Raw genomic sequence first — 23375 nt, 5'->3', positions numbered from 1 at the left:
CAATAACACAACATTCTCTTGCTGATCGAGTCTGTAACACTGCAGGCCAAGCCAATCTGGCAGGGAACTTCTTAATGTGACCTGTTGCTGCTCTGTGTGGTGGCCTTGCCACACATGAACAGACTGTACTGTTTCTCCAGCAAGCCTCTAAACACCTGCACCATGGTCTTGGCCCAAGAGATCTGAAGTCCCAAGGGCTTTGCCTCCTTGTGCAGTGCAGCGAGCTGTCACCAGAACCTCCAGTGACTGCAAGGATCACTGCATTACTGGCAAAAATAAAGTTGGTGACCCTGGCACTGCCAACAGATGCTCCACAATGACTATACAAGTGTTTAAAGTGAGGAGGCAAGGAAGCAGCCGCCTTACTCATCTTCATGGAAAAGAAGTTGGACATACTCCCTCTCACCTCACAGCACTCTCAGTCTCAGAGTGCAGGAATCACAGAGTTGCAGGAGACCCCAGCGTGCCTCTTGGCAGACTGACCCTATTTATTGACCATCCTGAATGGAAGGATGAGTAGCTGAGTGGGCTACAGGCCCAGGGCCACAGATTCGTACTTAGGGATGCTAACCACTGCACCGTGGAGGCGCATTCCTCATACATTGGGGACTGCGGGCATGGCTTTGATAACGGCACCCTTTGCAGGGGCCAGACCACCATCCTGGGAGGCAGGACACACCCCCTGCCTGGCACCCAGTACCCACTTACTGCTGGGAGGACAGGGGCACGGGTCTAAGGAGACCATCCATCTGTCTCCACTCAGCCTGAAGATCGAACCCAGGACCTCTAGGTTGTGAGCCAAGCATGTTACCCACTACTACGGAGCTCTGGTGGGAGGGTGTTGTATAGGGAGGGAGGGGTTGCAGGCCCACCCAAATCAATCCTCAGGGATTAGGGTGACTGCCAACCGTGGGCAGCGATGCACAATCTCCGAGGAGGCAACACCCTGGCTGGTCTGGATAATGCAGAGTGTCATCCCTCAAAGTGTTGGCCACTTCAGTTTGAGGGACAGGAGTGCCAGTTTGTATTGCAGCCTTAGTGCAGTGACTTCCTCCCATCAGTGTGAGAACACTGCTCACAAACCCAAACTCACACTACACCTTGACATATACAATTACACACATACAATATAAGTATACAGTTATACATATACAATATACCACACACTACACCATAATGTATGCAATTCAAACTGTCCATGCTGAAAAGATACACTGATTAGTAGAACAGGTGTGCTTTACATTAGTAGACAAAAAAAAAATCTTAAATTTTTATATTTTTACTCAATGGCATATATATAAAATAACTGACAGTAATTTTCAACACTGAAGGGAGTTGTTTGGGGATTAGAAAAAAAAATCAAACCTCCTGGGCCCACGGCGAGCCCGAGGAGAAAGCTGAATAACACGACGCGACTGAACTCATTCCCTACGCGCCAGTCAGCTGTGTGTGTCAACTATTACAAAGGAAACCACAGACATACATACTTAAAAAAAACATGATCAAATGGTTCATTACTCTCAAGAATGAGTTGTGCAGAATCAAAGGTAATTCACAGTACCATTGGGAGCCTGGTGTCAACAGTTCTGAGGTAAATGAAGCGTTTGAGACTGGAATGTAGAGCTTGTGGGATACACTGCACGCACACCCACACACACACCACCAGGGACTGACTTGTGGTGTAGCAACGTGAAGAATTAGCAGTGTATGTAGTGTTGTTATAGTGCTTGAGGCATACACAGGCTGGAAACGGGTGATCAGATAGACTGTGAAACAAGCCGCAACCTCTCATGTCCCAAGATCTCGGTAATGCCATGATTGCTGACCCTTCAAGCTTGTTTACAGGGGAGTGATTGGTGAAAACTATGCTTCAGAAGTTTGTAGGTAATACGAAAAGTTTTACATGTTAAGTCAAGGCAAACATTACAGGTCATATTGTTTTGAGACTTGAGTTCAGCTCAGGTGGTTCTCATAAGAACATAAAGAGAGAATTTCAACTCATTTGTTTCACAGCAAATTAAAACTGAATTCCCTCCACTAAACCAAAGTATCATTACTGAGGACTTAAATAACTGTGTTTGAGGGAAGATAAGAAATGTTTGGGATTGGACTCATGCACACCACACCCTCACTTAACACCTTGAAAGAGAGATTGTGTTTAAGTTCTTTGAGTAGCAGAGAAGCATCTAGTTCACCCATGATACAACAGAAAATACTAACAGAGGCAATTTCATCAAAGCTGTGTGTGTTTGACGCACCATGGTCTGATCACGTGCTGGGCTTGCAATCGTGAGCCAGTACCCTTCCTAAATGAGCTTGGAGCCCTGGTGACAGTTCTTTGGGTATGGCTGGAACCTCATGCCACACTCATACAGAGAATGTGTGTGTGTGTGTGTGATGTCAAGTCTTGGTCACATTTCCATGCAAGAGAAGTTTTGAGAAGGAAGGAAAAAAGATCTTTAGGGTGGAGTATTTCTAGATACAATATGAGTTATTCCAAGCTCGCTAGGGCATAGAATAAGTCCAACTAATGCCCAAGTGTATGTGTGATGTCAAGGTAAGTCTGGGTCAAATTTCCATTCATGATATGTTATGAGAAGGAGGAAAAAAAAGAGCATTAGGGTGGAGTGCTTCTAGATACATTATGACAGTTGTTACAGGCTCTCTAGGGCATAAAATGAGTCTTAACTAATGCCCATGTATGTGTGTGAGATGTCAAGGTAAGTCTGGGTCACATTTCCATTCATGAGAACTTGTGAGGAGGAGGTGGTTAGAGAGTGTTAGGGTGGAGTGCTTCTAGATACAATATGACAGTTGTTACAGGCTCTCTAGGGCATAAAATGAGTCTTAACTAATGCCCATGTATGTGTGTGTGATGTCAAGGTTAGTCTGGGTCACATTTCCATTCATGAGAACTTGTGAGGAGGTGGTTAGAGAGTGTTAGGGTGGAGTGCTTCTAGATACAATATGACTGTTGTTACAGGCTCTCTAGGGCATAAAATGAGTCTTAACTAATGCCCATGTGTTCTTGTGTGGTGTCAAGGTTAGTCTGGGTCACATTTCCATTCACAAAAAGTTATGAGAAACAAAACAAAAGATTGGGGTGAGTTGTTGATGTTAGGAATTATTACACAAACTAAGATATAAACAGAGGAAAGAAAAGGTTACATATGTGACCTTCCCAATCAGCTGTTCACCACACAAATACTTTCTATACCAAAACAAAAGATTGGGGTGATTTGTTGATGTTAGGAATTATTACACAAACTAAGATATAAACAGGAAAGAAAAGGTTAAATATGTGACCTTCCCAATCAGCAATTCACCACACAAATATTTTCTATACCAAAAGATATGAAGGAGTTGACAGTAGGAATTATTACACACACAGTATGGTATAAATTGAGGGTGGAAAAGGTTAGATATTATGTGACCTTTTCAATCAGCAGTTATCCACACCAATACTTTCTCTACACCCAAAACAAAAGATATGGATGAGGTGTTGATGGCAGGAATAACTATTGCGCACACACACTATGGTATAAGACATGTGGTGTTGGGTGTTACGAACGGCAATGGAAATCAACACTAAAAAAGAAACGGAAATCTTAACATACCCAAGTCAAATGATCATATATAACAGGGCTATTCTTGGTCCATCACAGCATTGAATTATCACTGCCTAAGATGTTAAGATATTAGTAGTGAAATGAACCTGAACTTTGGTGCTGAATGAAACTTAATGATGCAAAATTTCCCCCAAACTCTAGATATAGTAATGCCTTCCAGCTTGACTAATGAGGGCTGTTAAGTGACTTGTCCCACTCTCTTCTGCAAGACTTGACACAGGAGGAAGTAACTCGGCAAAAACCTCATCAAGCACTTCGTAATATGAGTGTGTGAGTGAGTGTGTTCCAGCTTGACCAATGGAGGCTGTGAAGTGACTCTTGTCCCACTCTCTTCTGCAAGACTTGACACAGGAGGAAGTAACTTGGCGAAAACCTCATCAAGCACTTCGTAATATGAGTGTGTGTGTGTGTGTGAGTGAGTGTGTGTTTACCTAATTATGAGAAGGAATTGTGTGTGTGTGTGTGTGTGTGTGTGTGTGTTTACCTAATTATGAGAAGGAATTGCAAGTGTGTGTGTGTGTGTTCCCCTGACCCATACACACATACAATTTTTAATTATGACTACTAATGAATGTTACGTATTTCATCACTAAAATAAAATGTTAGTTATTAAAGTACCTAAAAAAATGGCAAGGAACTGAATTCTTGGTAACCTTTGTTGTTCTCCATACAGACAGACAGACATGCACTGGTATAAGTAAGTAATAAAATCCTGCTTATCATAACAGTTACGACAATAATGATGATAAAAATAAAAAACCTGACTTGCTCTCATGAAAATCACACCCACGTCTCTTAATAAAAAAATAAAGTAATAATCACCCACAAAATTATCACATGGTTTGATCACTGCCACACCCGTCCCTGAGCACTCCCACACCACCTTTCACCCCGCCCAGACTCATCCTCACCCTACACCTCCTTTGGGGTAAATAATGACAAGGTAATATCGGGTAACTGAGGCATCCAGGACCACGTTAAATTTCAGCGGCCAAGCTCACACATTTGACTAGGCTTTCTGGGGATTTCTATGGGTACTTTTACGAGCCTGGAGGTACTCTCAGAATGCAGGGGAATTATAATGCCTTCGTAAATAATGTTATATGGAGTAACTGAGGCGTCCAGGACCACATTAAATTTCAGGGGTCAAGCTCACACATTTGACAAGGCTTTCTGGGGATTTCTACGGGTACTTTTACGAGCCTGGAGGTACTCTTAGAATGCAGGGATATTATAATGCATTTGTAAATAATGTTATATGGAGTATCTGAGGCGTCCAGGACACAAAAATGACAACTAATTATATTGAACATTGGCTTTCTTTGCACTTAGCAGGTCATGACCATCTCATTTGTGCAAAGAGACTGTTTAAGAAGAGTAATTTAGATGGGATAATCTTCCTGATGGCAGTAGATGAACAGAAATTAACTGACCTCAACATGACCAAAACACACCCTGCATCATATAAATAAGATTCCATAGGGTTGACCTTTACAAAATATGAATGAGTTTGTTCAGTAAGTTTAGAACCTAACAAAAATAGGCTTCTGTATGACTGACTTGTACAAAATATTAGTGAGTTTGACTAAATTCACAAGCCAAGTAATTTAAATGGGATAACCTTCACGACATTGGTAACTGAACAGGAAGTAAGTGACCTCAACACTAGTCTTTAAAATTCCTGATGTATCTTGACCCATCGAGGAGGCACTTGCCGGGGGGTTGGGTTGGGTCTGGGCGGCCGAGAGGAGGACCTTCAGGCGAGAGTGCTCCGCTAACCAAAGCTCCAGACATTCACAAGTAATACTGATACACCATGCAACTAATACTGACAAGCCAACACATCACAGTCACTGGGCGAGGGGTGCGGCTGACCTCCCTTCCTCCCTCCCAGCCAGCACTGGTACGCTAAGTCCTGACATCAATTTAGCATTCATAGAGGGCCAACTGAGGGGCTGTCAGGCCAACCCCTCGCCCACCACTGACAGAACAGCACATGACGCCACGCTCTCACTCCATGGAAGATATATACATGTTCCTCTAGAGTGCATTAGAGTATGATCACTATTGTCTCGGTTCCATTCTATGTCAACAAGGAAGTGGGGGTGCCTCAAGGCTTGGGAATGAGGTCCGTGGTCTTAAACACATCTGGCTCCCACAACGACTATTGGGCGTATTACAAGACATTTCGCCGCCCAAGAACACATACTTGACAAGGCTTTCGTAGGAGTTGTGGGCATTTCCAGTAGTAGTTTTATGACCCTGGTGGTAATTTGACCCTTCCTCTGTACCGTGAACCTAAAGAAACACTCATTAGAACCTGACTGACCCCCTCTTTGGCCTTAAGAAACAGCTGATATGAGAAACCAAAGTGTCTTATAATACCGACCTATTTCCGAAGGCCACAGAGAAGGTTAACCGGGTTTTCATGGGGAGGTGGGGGTTGGGTGATTTTCCCGTCCAAGGTGCAGAGGCTGTGTAAAACTATCACTAGCATCACAAAACAGTCCATGAAAATCCCAGCAACTTCCACGAGAGGCGTTTCAAATGGGTGATGTGAAGCGTCCATATGTTTAAGAATACGGGCTTAAAAGAATGAAGCTTGAATCATTACCGTGTCCACCCAGAGGTCAGAGGATGCTGGGTGGAAGGAAGAATGGAAGCGTACAAACAAGGTGAAACTTAAATATACTGAATGACAGGTCGGCGCTCGCTCCCTCCCTCCCTGTGGCTTGAAGCACCAACGGGAACATACAAGAAAAAATGATGGTAATGTCTGCATCTGAATTATAATGAAATCTGCAAACTGAGGATGACACAAGGGTAAGGCTCCACTCGTATGACCAAAACTCTGACTGAAAAGGTTACTAAACAGATTTCACTGGAAGAAAAAAGGAGAAAAAGGAAAACCAGAATAACCTTCATGACAGCAGCAGTTTAACAGGGAGTAAGTGACCTCAACATGACCTTAAAATACACCCTGCATCATATAAATAAAATTCCATAAGGTTGACCTCTACAAAATATGAAGGAGTTTGTTCAGTAAGTTTAGAACCTGACATAAATAGGCTTCTGTATGACTGACTTGTACAAAATATTAGTGAGTTTGTTCGACTGAAAAGGTTAAAAAACAGATTTCACTGGAGTATCGAACTTTGCACGGTCAATACTGAAGGAAAGGCTAATTTTATGATGTTAAGTATATGAAAGGAACTTGATCAAATACACTGGTGGAGCTCATCCCTAGAGGCCCCTTCACACTGTGCCGACGCTGGGCCACGACAACCCAGTGACTTTACCCCCCCCCTCCCCCCTCACACTGTGCTGACTCAGCTTCCGGCGATCGTTTCTAGACCTTTTTCCGACCATGTGCGACCCTTTCACATCAACATTTCACACCCAAGACCTCGTGTACCTTGAGTCACTGTGTTGTCATGGTCTAGAGTCGGGGCTTAAGTGACTGGGCACCTGAACGGCCAAATACTTAATCTTCAGAAATATATGACCAATACGGTGGAGCCTCTATTCAACACAGGACAGGTACCAAAGACATAATAAAGAAAGGTGTTGTTATTATTTCAATGGGATTAATGATTTTGGACTAGTGGGACATTTTTTTTAAGGGAATGGAGAAGTTAACTCGAGTGCAATATTAGGAAAACAACAACAAAGAGCGCTCATGGAGGTAATATTTCAAAGGGATTTATTGACATGGAACTGGTGTGGCATTTTCTTTCTTATATTGTTAGCGAGTGCAAAGACACCTCCAGGACGTGTTACTATGAGAAAAGGTAAACAAACAAAAAAATAAAATAAATAAGTGCGAAACTGAGGGTCAACCGAAATAAATAAACCCAAAAAGACGATTGCTTCGGGCACACAGGGAGGGCGAGACACGACACCACGCACACGCACACACACACACACCTTCCCCCGGCACCACTAACGACACATCCACTGGAATGCCGTAGGACTCTAACCTAAGACTTCGACACAATCTGAGACTCATCCAACTGTCAGAGTAAATAATAATAATAATAATAATAATAATAATAATAATAGTAATAATAATAATAATAGTAATAATAATAACAGTGGTACTAACACGTAATACACTAGATGGGTCGGCATGCTGTGGAGGGGGACCTAGACTAACCTTAAAACATTGTTAGGTGTCCTGCATTGCTACAACGCTAATGTCTGGGAAGCTCTCTACTACACACTCTCGAAGCTGAAGAACCGTTGCATACTCTCCTAGCTGTTACGATCGGCCACGAAAGCTAGACTGTGCACGTATTTGATTCTTGACATACACGGCGGTACGTACTCTTAAACACGTATCGGCAAGGCTCCCAGTACGCCCATTTCTCAAGGCCACAGAGAAGATTAGCCGGGTTTTTCATGGGGGTGATATTCAGAGGCCGTGTAAAACTATGCATCTCTAGGATCACGAAACAGTCCATGAAAATCCCCAAGCAACTTCTATGAGAGGCTTTTTGAATAGGCGAACTGAAGCACCGATATGTTTAAAAATATAGGCTACAGAGGTTATAGGAAATGGATTATGATACGAAAACACTCCCAATTATTGTCGACCGTGTAAGCAAGACTGTGCTATGATTTGATTGTTTACATACGGAAATAGAAATAGGCTTTAGAAAATGATTTGATTCTTGAGATACGGAAATATACAGTGACTTTACAAAATGAATTACAAAGCTAAAACACTCCCAATTATTGTCGACCGTGTAAGCAAGACTGTGCTGTGATTTGATTGTTGAAATACGGAAATACAGAGAATTTAGAAAATGATTTGATTCTTGAGATACAGAAATATACAGTGACTTTACAAAATGAATTACAAAGCCAAAACACTCCCAATTATTGTCGACCGTGTAAGCAAGACTGTGCTGTGATTTGATTGTTGAAACACGGAAATACAGAGGCTTTAGAAAATGATTTGATTCTTGAGATACGGAAATATACAGTGACTTTACAAAATGAATTATAAAGCCAAAACACTCCCAATTATTGTCAACCGTGTAAGCAAGACTGTGCTGTGATTTGATTGTTGAAACACGGAAATACAGAGGCTTTAGAAAATGATTTGATTCTTGAGATACGGAAATATACAGTGACTTTACAAAATGAATTATGATCCCAAAAACATTCCCAATAATTGTCAATATTATGTGAGCAAGAACCAGTGATTGTTGTTTCTCCACACACACACACATCACAATCTTCCAAAAACACATCATTTCAACCTCCCAAACTCCTATGTAAAGTGTATTGGGCAAGGAATTTAGTTTAGTTTATGTTAAGTTTCAAGGGATTTTTTTTTCTCCACACACACACACACACACACGTCCGAATCTTTCCAAAAACACATCATTTCAACCTCCCAAACTCCAATGTAAAGTGTATTGGGCAAGGAATTTAGTTTAGTTAAGTTTACGTTAAGTTCAAGGGATAATTTTCTTCACACACACACACGTCCGAATCTTCCAAAAAACACATAATTTTGAACGCCTATGTAAAGTGTTTTGGCCAAGGAATTTAGTTTAGTTTAGTTCAAGGGATCATTTTCTCCAGACAAACATCCAGCTCTTACAAATAAAACATCACTGGAAGTCCAAAATACCTCTGTAAGAAATTTAGTTTAGTTTAGTTTATATTAAGTGGAAGGGATCATTTTCTCCACACACACACACACATGTCCGAATCTTCCACAAACACACGCCATCGTAACCCCCAAACAAAAGTGCGAGAGCGACCCGTACTGGAATGAACCCTCGCCGTCGACCTCACACATGAACCGAATGCCGAACGAAGAAGCTGTGACACGCTGACACACACACACACACACACACACACACACACACACATGCTGAACCTGACTGACTGACTGACACTTAACGCTCCAATATCTAAGGCAGGATTTATGTATAGTATATTATCACATGTATTATCAAGGTGGCCAAGAAGTCATCGCTGCTGCAGAGTGGCTCCATGAAGCAGACTGCAGCAGAAGAACTATATATGAGTTAATAAAAGTGTTGGCAGCGTAAATAATAAAGTCGAAGCTTGTGCATTAAAATATCCTTCTGGTAACATAAAAAAGGCACCATTTGAGCACATACTATCACTGCCTACTATTGCTGCTTTGGCTGCTACAAGGGTTACCGCTAGGAGCTAATCGAGTGAGGACGCCACAAAGCTTAACTATATGAAACCCCAAAGAAGGACAGAGAGAGGATCTAATGCTGCTCTTCCCGCCCACTGAGTCGCATCACGGCCGCTTCTCGCCACTGCTCGAGATGGCCGTGACTGCACCAGCACGCATGCCAGGGCTTGCATTCTCAAACACTTCCGGTTCTCGTTATGGCTGTTTTTGAAGACCATGGGGAAGGTTAGACAAGTTATCATGAGTGGTTTTCTTGTTGAAGGTGTACAAGCCTTACTAACCTTCCACCAGGCTCATGAAACTGCTATTTTTGAAGGCCATGGGGAAGGTTAGACAAGTTATCATGAGTGGTTTTCTTGTTGAAGGTGTACAAGCCTTGCTAACCTTCCACCAGGCTCATGAAACTGCTATTTTTGAAGACCATGGAGAAGATAAGACAAGACATCATGAGTGGTTTAACCTTCCACCAGGCTCATGAAACTGCTATTTTTGAAGACCATGGAGAAGATAAGACAAGACATCATGAGTGGTTTTCTCATTCATGGTGTACAAGCCTTACTAACCTTCCACCAGGCTCATGAAACTGCTATTTTTGAAGACCATGGGGAAGGTTAGACAAGATATCATGAGTGGTTTTCTTGTTGAAGGTGTACAAGCCTTGCTAACCTTCCACCAGGCTCATGAAACTGCTATTTTTGAAGACCATGGGGAAGGTTAGACAAGATATCATGAGTGGTTTTCTTGTTGAAGGTGTACATGCCTTGCTAACCTTCCACCAGGCTCATGAAACTGCTATTTTTGAAGATCATGGGGAAGGTTAGACAAGATATCATGAGTGGTTTTCTTGTTCAAGGTGTACAAGCCTTACTAACCTTCCACCAGGCTCATGAAAATCCCTATTACTTCCACAAGAGCCTTTTTAAATAGATGTACAAAGGTGTTGAAACGTCTGAGAATCTGTGCCCAGGACCAGGCGCCCGAGGGAACCTTAGTCTTCTATTGCCCGCTGGTGCCAGGCTGTGTTTCTATTGCTAACATTCTAGTGGAGTGGACAGCCCCGGAAATGGTTATAACACTGCATGATGCTTGTTGTTGTGTGCTGGTGCGTCCCTGGTGGTGGAGGCAAGCCCGGGAAGGTGATTCAAGACTCCCTCATGGCTCTGGTGAGGACCGTACAGATTAACTTAGGGATAGATTAGACATAGCGGGTTTGTGAGCTTCGAATCCAAGTGCTAAAGATGATGAAAGTTTCTTGTATATATAGATAGGGTTTGATGTTCATTAAGAGCTAAGAAATTTGAGACCACTGTACAGGGACTCGCTTTAGTATTTGGTAGAACAGTTTACCGTAAGAACATAGCGGTTTAGGGGCTTACTGGGACACTGCAATGGACTATGAATCTGTCCCTGAGTCTCGGAAGGTGTTGGAACGCAGCCTCGCACACCCTAAGAAATTTGAGAATGCTATACAGGGAATCACTTCAGTATTTGGTAGATCAGTTAACCATGAATATAGCTTTGTTTGGGGACATACTGGGACACTGCAATGGACTGTGAATCTGTCCCTGAGTCTCGGAAGGTGTTGGAACGCAGCCTCGCACACCCAAAGAAATTTGAGAATGCTATACAGGGAATTGTTTTAGTATTTGGTAGAACAGTTAACCATGAATATAGCTTTGTTTGGGGACATACTGGGACACTGCAATGGACTATGAATCTGTCCCTGAGTCTCGGAAGGTGTTGAAACGCAGCCTTGCACACCCTAAGAAATTTGAGAACGCTATACAGGGAATCGTTTTAGTATTTGGTAGATCAGTTAACCATGAATATAGCTTTGTTTGGGGACATACTGGGACACTGTAATGGACTGTGAATCTGTCCCTGAGTCTCGGAGGGTGTTGAAACGCAGCCTTGCACACCCTAAGAAATTTGAAAATGCTATACAGGGAATTGTTTTAGTATTTGGTAGAACAGTTAACCATAATAGCTTTGTTTGGGGACATACTGGGACACTGCAATGGACTATGAATCTGTCCCTGAGTCTCGGAAGGTGTTGAAACGCAGCCTCGCACACCCTAAGAAATTTGAAAACGCTATACAGGGAATCGTTTTAGTATTTGGTAGAACAGTTAACCATAATAGCTTTGTTTGGGGACATACTGGGACACTGAAATGAACTGTGAATCTGTCTCTAAATCTCTGGAGCCTTGCACACCCTCCAGGGACGCACGCCACGCGGTACGAAGCGCAGGAATCGTGGGAAAAGAAGCTACGAGGAATAAAGGATATCTTGGTCACGACGGGTCTTAACGCTAAAGGTGTATATACATTACATCTGACCTTACTTACTTACTTACGGGTAATTAACAGACGCTGCTTTTTCAAGGAGTGTGTACAAAAATCATAACGTCATGCAATAAATAAACTACGGACTTAAGGGTATGGAGTTAAAATTACGAGGAACTACAAAAAGAGGTTAATCATTGAGAGGGACAGACAGGCAAATGAGGATTTTTCTGATGTTAATTTGGTCTATGTCTCGGAAAAAAGATAGGTCGGTATTCTTAAACGTAACAGTCTCCCATCACGACCGTTTCCCAAGGCCTCAGAGAAGATTAACCGGGTTCTCATGGGCGAGTTTCCCGGTTAAGGAGCAGAGGCTATGTAGAACTGTTACTAGCCTTGCATAACAGTCCATGAAAATCCCAGCAACTTCCAAGAGAGGCGTTTTGAGCTCCCATTTCGACAACTTCCCAAAGCCTCAAAGATGATTAACCGGGTTTTCAAGGGTTATTTTTCCCATTCAAGGAGCAGAGGCCATGTACAACTGTCACTAGCCTCACAAAACAGTCCATGAAAATCCCTGTACCTTCCACAAGAGGCTTTTCAAACAGGCATCTTGGGCTCCTATTACGACTATTTCCCAAGGCCTCAGAGATGACTAACCGGGTTTTCAAGGGTTATTTTTCCCATTCAAGGAGCAGAGGCCATGTACAACTGTCACTAGGCTCGCAAAACAGTCCATGAAAATCCCTGTACCTTCCACAAGAGGCTTTTCAAACAGGCATCTTGGGCTCCTATTACGACTGTTTCCCGAGGCCTCAAAGAAGATTAACCAGGTTTTCAAGGGTTATTTTTCCCATTCAAGGAGCAGAGGCCATGTACAACTGTCACTAGGCTCGCAAAACAGTCCATGAAAATCCCTGTACCTTCCAAAAGAGGCTTCAGAAATGGCTGAACCGAAAGCTGATACGTTTAAGAAGACCGACTTTAGTATTTGCCGGCAGCTGTTGTTGTCGATGGTAAGTACTGGCGGCATATTCTAGTCCGTGAACCTGAATCGTGCTTGGAATGTGGTTGACGTCTCTACCAATTATCAAGTCTGTCCCAATGTATGTTTAAGCGACGTCAACCGAGCTTCAAATACTCGAGGGTACGATACAGAGACCAAGTATAGTGTATTATTAAACTGTTATCCTCACTGTGCTCAAAACTTATACTTGTAACTGTTCGTATTCAATAAAAAAAGACAAATTTCCTTCCGTTAAAAAAATATGTGTATCTGATCGTGAAGCCGGACACTAATGGACTTGTGTCATACGAGTGTTCGCTCCCCCGTGGTGCTGTGTTCTCCCTCACCCTCAGACCCAAAGACTCACCCTGTGGTACAAAGACTCGGCCAGCCATGTGGAGTTTCAGTCAACATGAGGTAAAGACGCTAATTCTAATGTTAGGTTAGGTTAGCTTAGGGTTACCGTTTACCATTGATGAGGTTTCAGGCCCCGCCCCACTGTTAGGTTAGGTACCCTGCTATAGCCTCAACACTGGCTATGACCAAACGTACATGACCCTGCTTTGTGACCTCTCCACATTGGATAAGACAAGGTCAGCTGGATTGTCAACTCTTCCCTCAGTCTGTCAATCAGAATGAGGGTTTACTGTAATGCCATTCTTGCTACCATTTACTGGCTTCAAATCTCTCATGTTGTCAGTTGATGATGAATGAAGTAAGTTTCCTGATGAAGAATGCATGAGAAACTCTCTTTGGCTAATACTTTATAGGTCTGATTTCTATATTAAGTGCGATTCCCTAAGTCTGGGATACCGTTAAGTGGCTTATAAAGTACCATCAGGGTGTGCAGGCTTTCTTAACGTCTTTGGGTGTGAGGGTGAGGTGAACGCAGCGCTGGGACGACATACAACTAAGGGTAAAACATGAAACAAGGTGAGTGCCGAGCCCTGGCCGCCAACCAAGGCGTACCGGCACCACCACCAGGCCTGTGTGCTCGGGGAAGGGAAAGTCCTGCAGGTGGCGGTTTGTGTTCTAGCTTAAGCTGAGTCCATCTAGTTAGGTTCTGGCTAGCACAATGTAATAATAAGCCTACGTATACTGCTCCTACGCCCTCCCTCCTTCCCCGCCAACATTATGTGATTGTCATTCACAGCTTTCTCTTGTCAACATGGCTGCACGCACACTCCCTTAGGGCTGAGTGGACACAATAATTATCAGATCTGTCTGGTCATAACTCTCGCCGCTGTCCAGGGAAATCCTTCACATTGGTATTAAATTTTGCGTACATTCATCTCACACAAATCCATTCAGCCCTCTGACTACTGTTTAGACGAATAGCACACTATGATTTCTGCGAAAACTCTTCCTAAAAGCTTGCTGAGGGAAGCCATAAATATAGACTTTGGAAGTGCTGAGCGTGTAGTACGAAAACTCAGCCACAGCAGACACTCGCTACCCACGGGAAGGGAAGGACACCACGCAGGGAAGGGCGAGGAAGGGATGAATAAGCAACAAAACAAGAATGGAAGTGAACGTGAATGAGAAAACTTGCATAGACTAAACCATTGCATGAGGATGAAGTCCCCAACTACCCCGGTGACGCGTGCACGGGTAACAGGTCACGGGCAGCGGTGCGGGACTTCACCACGGCCAGCAACTCTTGTGTGAATTGAATGCCTGGCAGGTGGAGGCCGGGCGTGGTTATATTTATACTGAAGGGGAGGAAGAGGGACCTGCGTGTCATACCACAATAACACACATGCCCAATCTGGTGTTTTCTCGGGGTGATGTCGCTACCCTTCTCTTCCTTTCCCTTCCCTTTCGTTCTCCTCTCTTCCTTTTCTTTCCTTCCCTTTCTTTCTCCTCTTTTCCTCTCTCCTTCCCTTCCCTTTCGTTCTCCTCTCTTCCTTTTCTTTCAAACCCACTCCTTCCCTTCCCTTCTCTTTCCTTTCTTTCTCCTCTCCTCCTCTCCTTCCCTTCCATTCCCATTCCATCCCTTCCCTTATCTTTCCTTTCCCATTCCTTGCCTTTCCTTCTCCTCTCTTCCTCTCTCCTTCCCTTCTCTTTCATTCCCATTCCTTCCCTTCCCCTTTCTAGAATTCCCACTTTCTCCACAGCTTCTAAGAGCACACAAGCGCCCTCACACACCACACTGTTCCTGTCTGTTGTGAGCTGAGCGTGGTAACTACAATGATAATAATAATAATGATAATAATGATAATGACTAATGCTAAGGGTAATCTATCTTAGTAACCATATAAAAAAGATGCATTCCTAATCTTTTGTGCTCATGTGGCGAGTAAGCGAACAAGCGAACGAGGACCTCTCTCTCTCTCTCTCTCTCTCTCACACCCACACACTCAATAATTAAGCTTACATTCTTAAACATATCAGGCTTCCATCACGGCTGTTTCCCAAGGCCACAGACGGAGAAGATTGACCGGGTTCTCATGGGTGGTGGTGGTGAGTTTCCCTTTGGAGTTGATGCAGAGGTCATGTCAAACTATCACAAAACAATCACAAAACAGCCCATGAAAAACACCGGAAACTTCTACGTATGAGAGGCCTTTCGAACAGGCGAACTGATTTGCCGATATGTTTAGGAATACGGGCTTACGATGCTCTCTCTCTCTCTCTCTCTCTCTCTCACACTTACGTACGTAGCCTCAACGCTCAATATTTAATAAAGTTTCGATGTCGGCCGCAAACTTCGTCGACGATGAGCTTCTCGATCTCAATGCGCTCGGCCTTCTGGTGTTCGGTGAGGCGCAGGAGGCTGCTCTCGCGCTCCGTCACCAGCGTCACCTCCTCCCGTCGCGTCTGCAGCAGGTTCCCGATTACAAGATCATGCTTGTATTTACGCAGAGCAGCGGCCGCCTTCTCGATCAGCTTCTTCTCGTCCGTTTCGAGCTTGAAGGACACGACGTACAGCTCCGGCCCCCACACTGACACCAGCGGACGAAGCATCTTGGGCACCAGCTGGAGTTGAACGGTCAGCGGCCCCGAGTCGGACTGGATTTTGTGCTCCGAGATTTCGTCTGTTGAGAGTTGGGAGGAGTGATTAACAGTACCAGGAAGGGAAGGAAGAGAGGAGAAAGAAAGGGATGGGAAAGTAAAGAGTGGGAAAGGCAAAGGGAAGGGATGGGAAGGAAGAGAGGAGAAAGAAAGGGATGGGAAAGTAAGGAGTGGGAAAGGCAAAGGGAAGGGTAGGGAAGGAAGAGAGGAGAAGGAAAGGGATGGGAAGGGAAGGAATAGGAAAGGAAAATGAAGAGAGGAGAAAGAAAGGAGAGACAGCAAGGCGTGGGTAAGGAAGAGAAGGGAAGGAAAGAACAGAAACAGAAGAGAAAGGGAAGGAAAGAAAAGAAAAAGAAGAGAAAGAAAGGGAAGAGAAGGAATGACCAAGAAGTAGTGTTAAATTGTGGCTTTGAAAATGTAATAGGTTCAGGAAGATGAGGCTGAAGATGCAGTGTAGAGGGGAAGGCAGTGATGCTGGTGGTAAACATTGGAAAGATAAGGGTGAAGATGATGGTGGTGGTGATGTTGGTGGGCAAAAGATGAATCAGTCAGCGGTCTGGATTCGGATTGGATATTGTGCTCCGAGATTTCGTCTGTTAAGGGTTGGGGGAGTGATTAACAAGGCCAACTAGTAGTGTTAACCAGGTAGCAGCAGGGATCATGTTTCTTAATGCTCCCTCTAATTGCAATGGGGTAAAACATGGTGATTCGGTTAGTTTTTTTTTTTTTAAATAAATGGTCTGGTGAGTGTAAAGCTTATCTTCTAGTAAATATGCCATACTGAAATACATTGAATATATCATGATGATTTGCAAATTTTTTTATTGTTTTTTTTTTTTTTAGTTTTTTACATTTTTTATTTTTTGTTAATACATTGTCATACCAATACATTGTCATCGGAGAGCAGAATCGATGGGCCGATTTAATAAATTTATTTTCATTTTTTTTCGTTCACACAAACGAACGCGCATTTATTTGATATTTCTAAGTTATTTATGACCAGATACAAACATACAGATAGCGTTGGAAAGATAAAAAAAAAAAAATAGCTATAAATGCTAGTGATCAGAATCTGGATAAACATCAAAATTTTTTTATATAAATTTAAAAAAAAAAAAAAAAAAAAAAAAAAAAAAAAAAAAAAAAAAGGAAAGAATCACACACTTTTTTTATGCCTTATTTCAGGTGGTGTTTTTTTTTTTTTTATATCTAAACTAAAATATGCTTTTTTTCAATTTCAAAATTTGAAAATTTTGAAAAAATTTATAAATTTTTTTTTTTTCTTTTCCAAAACCAACTACATGATTGATATTTCCTACTAGTACATCACCTGTGAGAAAATGGTGATCCTCTGATAATATCTTAGAACATGGCAGACGCTCCCCTTAATGGTCCCTCTAAGCGAGAAAAATGAGAAAAAATCATCACTCACACAAACCATTTCGTAATATATATCAAAGCATTTGTGATCAGTTTATGTATCATCTGTTTTAGGGGGGTTTATATCATGGCACAAATTTGGCCCGTCGCTGCTACACGGTAAAGCCACAAATTTGGCCTGTCGCTGCTACACGGTAAAGCCACAAATTTGGCCCGTCGCTGCTACCGGGTTAAATCCTACGTCTGGAACTGGGAATAGGCTCAGGATTTCTTATTTTTTTTTATTATAGATGAATGAGACGTGGTGTAATGTGATTGAAGGAAAGGATTGAAAATGTATAGACAGAGACAGGACCAAACAGGAGTAGTTCTAGGTAAATACACCCACACACCCACCCATACCAACCCACACCCACCCACACACCCACCCATACCAACCCACACCCACCCACACACCACAACCACACAAACAAAGAACAATCATAAGCATCCCATGAGGGGGCAGCACACCACCTTGAGGGATGTAGAAATCTGATACTGCAGCGGCCAGGTAGAGCAGAGCCTTGGGGGCGCGGCGCTGGAGGCAGACGGTGGCAGCGCGCAGCAGCCAGAGGTAGTCGCTGAGGGAGGTGAAGGTCAGCCACAGCAGCCGCCCCTCTGTCTTGATGCGCTGGTACTCGTGCCAGATAGGGTGGACCTGCCAAAGGGGGGAGCTGTCAGGTGGGTAATGGAGGGATGGGGCTAAAGGTGTGTGTGTGTGTGTATGTGTGTTTTTTTTTTGACATGTATTCAATCTGGACAAAAAATAGATACATAATTACTTTTCTTTTGCATTTGTAATATGTATTTTTTGTCAATAAACTACTACTACTACTACTGTGTGTGTGCATGTGTGTGTGTGTGTGTGTGTGTGTGTGTGTATTGATATAGTTTTAACCCCTTGACTGCAGATTTTCTACAAGAAGACCTCACCAAGCTACAGGAATGGAGGAAAGAGTGGCTGCTACAATTCAATGAAGAAATATGTAAAGTCCTGCGCCTTGGGAGGGGATATCCAGCATACCAATACCACGTGGGAAACACTCCACTATCCACCACAGAGGCAGAGAAAGACCTGGGACTATATGTTACCAGCCTACCAGTGAAGGTCAAATCCGTGCCAATTGCAGCGGACGGGTTAATAGATCCCCTCCTTTAAGAGACAGGGGTGCTAGCATTGTTCACCTGGCTGGAGTGTGCCGGGGAGAGGTGCAGCACCCCACCGGCCCCCTCCTGCAGGGCCTCCAGCAGGAACCTGGGGTTGAGGTGGCGCAGGTAGGGCATCACAGACTTGTCACGGTGGATGAAGATCACCGCATAGCCCTGGGCCAGGAAGTACTCCGTGGAGGCTGCACCGCGCGTTCCGGCGCTGAAGTTGTCCACAAACCTGAGGGAGGAACAAGGATTAGCCATGACCTGCTGATGATGACGAGGACAAGGAGAGGCTGCTGCTGATATATGTCTAGAGAGAGAGAGAGAGAGGAACAGTGACACAAGACTTGGAAGTGTTCGAAATAGATGGAGCTAGAGGATAGAGGTTAGGTTAGGTTAGGCTAGGTTAGATAAGATCAGATTACTTCCTTCCCTTCACCCACCTCACAGTTTAACACTTTGATTGCGGATTTCCTACAAGAAGACATCACCAAGCTACAGGAATGGAACAAAAGTGGCTGCTACAATTCAATGAAGAAAATGTAAAGTCCTGCACCTTGGGAGGGGATATCCAGCACACCAATACCACATGGGAAACACTCCACTATCCACCACAGAGGCAGATAAAGACCTGGGACTATATGTTACCAGGCTACCAGTGAAGGGATATCCAGCACACCAATACTACCATACACACACTCACCCACAGAGGCAGCAGAGATAAGAGACTGGGACTATATGTTACCAGGCTACCAGTGAAGGGATATCCAGCACACCAATACCACATGGGAAACACTCCACTATCCACCACAGAGGCAGATAAAGACCTGGGACTATATGTTACCAGGCTACCAGTGAAGGGATATCCAGCATACCAATACTACATGGGAAACACTCCACTATCCCCCTCAGAGGCAGAGAAAGACCTGGGACTATATGTTACCAGGCTACCAGTGAAGGGATATCCAGCATACCAATACCACATAGGAAACACTCCACTATGCACCACAAAGGCAGAGAAAGACCTGTGACTATATGTTACCAGGCTACCAGTGAAGGGATATCCAGCACACCAATACCACATGGGAAACACTCCACTATCCACCACAGAGGCAGAGAAAGACCTGGGACTATATGTTACCAGGCTACCAGTGAAGGGATATCCAGCACACCAATACCACATGGGAAACACTCCACTATCCACCACAGAGGCAGAGAAAGACCTGGGAGTATGTTACCAGGCTACCAGTGAAGTCAAAATCCATGACAATCGCAGCGGATAGGTTAAAGGTCCTGAGGTTATGTTATGTTATGTCCTTTGACCCACCTGACAGTGTTGCGCTCGAGGGGTACAGTGGTGCCTCCAGAGGTGACCAGGGCGATGGGGTGGCGTCCAACATGGTGCTGGCAGAAGGACTCCAGCTGGGTGCAGTTATCATTGTGGCCACGCGGCGCTGGGTTCTGGGTAAAGTACTCCTCCCAGTCCTCCATGGTGCATGCTGTCAGGGGGGAGAGGAGGAGGTAAGAGAGGGATGCTGACAATGCTATCCAAATCACATATGCAAGAGTTAACCAGCATCTTCGCTCTTTCATCTCAGTCCTCTGTGATGGGTGTTGTCAGGGAGAGGAAAGAAATGTTAACTATCCTAATTAATGCAAATATTACAAAACTGAAGACATTATCCTAATATTACAAAACTGAAGACATTATCCTAATATTACAAAACTGAAGACATTATCCTAATATTACAAAACTGAAGACATTATCCTAATATTACAAAACTGAAGACATTATCCTAATCCATACTTAACTACTACCCTAATCTGTCCAACACTAAAGGCACTGTCCTGATGGAGACACTGAGAGCTTATTTCTTGGCACAATGTAATGGTTTTCATTATGGAGATATTTTTTTCTGGCAATCACTAAATGATTGATTTTTCAATGTCTGCGGTGCACCCGCTGCCGCCCCGGCAGCGGGTGCACCGCAGACATTGAAAAATCAATCATTTAGTGATTGCCAGAAAAAAATATCTCCCACCACCCATGGCCCCGGCCCGCCTGGTGGACCAACCTCGCCCCCTCCCTGTCCCATCCCACGCTGGGCATTTCCCATGGCCCACACCGCATGCCCAATATATTTAAACTAATGTAACCTAACAATATACCTAACGGGGGGTTCGCCCCCTTCTACCCCCATAACAGGGGGGGTCGTCCCCAGCGACCCCATAATGGGGATGCTTTGCTCCCCTTCTGTTTTCTGTAAGTCACTACAGGAACAAAAACAATCCATAATGTAAGTAATAACTTTGCCAGAGGTGGCTGACCGGCTGGCCGCCCTCTAGCCACCATTATGTAGGGGAGGGTCTGGGCTTTCCTGCCTGGGGGTCAGCCTCCCCAGGTCAGGGTCTGGTGCGGCCGCTCGCCCGGGGCGGGGGCGGAGGACCCAGGGGAGGCTAACCAGCCCCGCCCACCCGGGGTCAGCACCGTGGGCAGGGGGAGGGAGACACACACACAGTGCCGGGTGGGGGGCCGCCCCCCGCCAGGCCCAGGCTGGGCACGTAATAATGAAGGGTAAATATCAGGGCACGGAGGCGCCCCGCCTCTCCCCGCCCCGAGGACACGGCCACGGCGCCCACGGCAGCCCCCAGGGGTCAAGGAGGGCAGGAAGGTGAAGGCGGGGTCAGCGTGAGGTCAGGTCATTACCGGGTGAGGGCGAGCGAGGTCAAGGAAGGCTAGACGGTCATCCTGCTACTGCCCGGCTCGTGGCCACACCTACAAGAGCGGGGTGGAATCTTCTTTATTAAGACTTTTTATTAGCCTGTAACCACCTAAATCTCTTCATATTAATTATAAAACTCCATAGGGATGATTACTGAGGTTTATTATGGCTGGTAAGTTCATGATATTGTGATTTTTAAAAGCTTGATATAGCGGTCAGTGGCAGCTCTCCTGTTTACTAATGACTACGGTGCTAAAACATTTTCCTTAACTCGGCTATCCTTGCTAATTATTGGAGGATATTTGGTGCTGTTATGCTGAATAACTAATATCCTTTTATTAGAACTATTTTTATTACCTATATTGATCTCTCGTGTGTGAATTTGTCTATTCCATTTCAGGTACATTTGGTAGGCTAATCAATTCAGATTAAATAGTGTTATAATGATGGGTATTTATTATTCCTTCATTCTATCTTCATTTTTATCACTTATAGAGCTTTCTCTCTCTCTCTCTCTCTCTCTCTCTCTCTCTCTCTCTCTCTCTCTCTCTCTCTCTCTCTCATCCAGGCTCATCCAGGCTCATCCAGCAGTATAAGACTAAATCCCCTAACATTTTGATTTCAGGAGTTCTACCACGGACTAGGGCGGAGAGCGACTTTTTCAGTAAGGCCTTCAGCCTAAACAACCGCTTACAGACTCTTTGCAGGGAGCTTGACGTGGAATTCCTCAACACATGGGACAATTTCTATGGACAAAATGAGCTCTTTCACAGGGACGGATTGCACCTTTCTCCCATCGGGGCAGCCAGACTCGGAAGGCTCCTCAACGAAGCAGTGCGTGTCATCCGAACAAAAAACGAGTCACGGCCACGTCCCTCCACCCCGCCCGTGTAAATAGACGCCGTGCATCGCAACAAACCCGAAACCGTGATCCCGCAAGTACCACCACCTCTATTACTAAGCCTCTAGATAACTTAAAAATCCTTAGTTTCAATGCGCGTAGCCTAAGAAACAAATTTGATGAACTGAGATGTCTTGCTTTAACAGAAAATTTTGACATAATTGCTATAACCGAAACATTTATCGACACCACAAATATTGATTTAAGTTCCGAATACAACATAGATGGCTACAGACTCTTCAACAAAGATCGTGTAAACCGTAGAGGCGGTGGCGTCGCCCTTTATGTCAAAAGCTATTTGCAACCCACTGACAAAACACCGGGAAACAGTAACGTTGAACATTTGTGCGTGCGAGTAAACATTGCAAAGTCAACTTAAATATATCTGTCACCTACAGACCCCCAGGCAATCACTCGATGACGACCTTGAAATGTACAGCGTCTTAAGGCAGTCACTTAATAACAGCGACTCACTGATATTAGGAGACTTTAACCTCCCCATATCGACTGGGCGACACTGTCAGGTACAGAAGGCGAGTCACATAGAATGATCGAATTTCTAGAAGAAAATTATCTAAGCCAAATGGTTTCTGAGCCAACTCGACAAAATAATATACTCGACCTTGTTATAACGACCCAAGATAACCTAATCAGTAGTGTCACGGTAGGAGAACACCTCGGTTCTTGCGATCATAAATTAGTGCGCGTCGACATTAAAGCTGAATCATCAGTGACTGAAAATAAAGTAAAGGTGCCCAATTTCAAAAGAGCTAACTTCGTAGAAATCCGACAAAAACTAACAGAAATACAACTATCAGATGACGTCAACGTAGAGGAAGCCTGGCTAAGCCTTAAAAATCACTTACTCACTCAGCAGAACACATTCGTCCCCTTGTGCGAGAAGCGAATTAACACTAATAAAAGCCCACCGTGGTTTAATAGCGAAATTAAACAATCAGTCAATGAGAGAAAATTGTTTTACAGGTTAAAGAAAGAACAAAGCACGCCCGAAAACATTATACTTTATAATGATGCCAGGCGACGAGTAAAAAGACTA

At 44.1% G+C, this 23375-nt stretch overlaps 1 protein-coding gene across 16 annotated transcripts; it reads right to left on the bottom strand.

Moving 5' to 3' along the window:
- Positions 1 to 1263: 1263 nt before the first annotated feature.
- Positions 1264 to 21541, bottom strand: LOC127009714 (uncharacterized). 16 transcript variants are annotated; one of them, XM_050883071.1, is made up of 7 exons: positions 21004 to 21290; positions 20022 to 20193; positions 18728 to 18929; positions 18017 to 18200; positions 10277 to 16146; positions 4003 to 10200; positions 1264 to 3871 (listed from the first exon to the last, which is right to left on the bottom strand). In XM_050883071.1, the coding sequence occupies exons 2-5, from the start codon at positions 20183 to 20185 to the stop codon at positions 15782 to 15784; spliced, it is 915 nt and encodes a 304-aa protein (XP_050739028.1). In that variant the 5' UTR covers positions 20186 to 20193; positions 21004 to 21290; the 3' UTR covers positions 1264 to 3871; positions 4003 to 10200; positions 10277 to 15781. The 16 variants fall into 16 exon arrangements, with proteins under 16 accessions (XP_050739028.1, XP_050739022.1, XP_050739025.1 ...); XM_050883065.1 differs by having other exon boundaries at positions 1264 to 10200; positions 10277 to 10379; positions 10586 to 16146; XM_050883068.1 differs by having other exon boundaries at positions 1264 to 10200; positions 10277 to 10379; positions 10689 to 16146.
- Positions 21542 to 23375: the final 1834 nt, after the last annotated feature.

The sequence above is a fragment of the Eriocheir sinensis genome, chromosome 41, assembly GCF_024679095.1.
Source record: "Eriocheir sinensis breed Jianghai 21 chromosome 41, ASM2467909v1, whole genome shotgun sequence".
Lineage (NCBI taxonomy): Eukaryota > Metazoa > Arthropoda > Malacostraca > Decapoda > Varunidae > Eriocheir > Eriocheir sinensis.
Note: the sequence above shows the minus strand (reverse complement) of the source record. Positions and strands in the feature narration are given on the sequence as shown.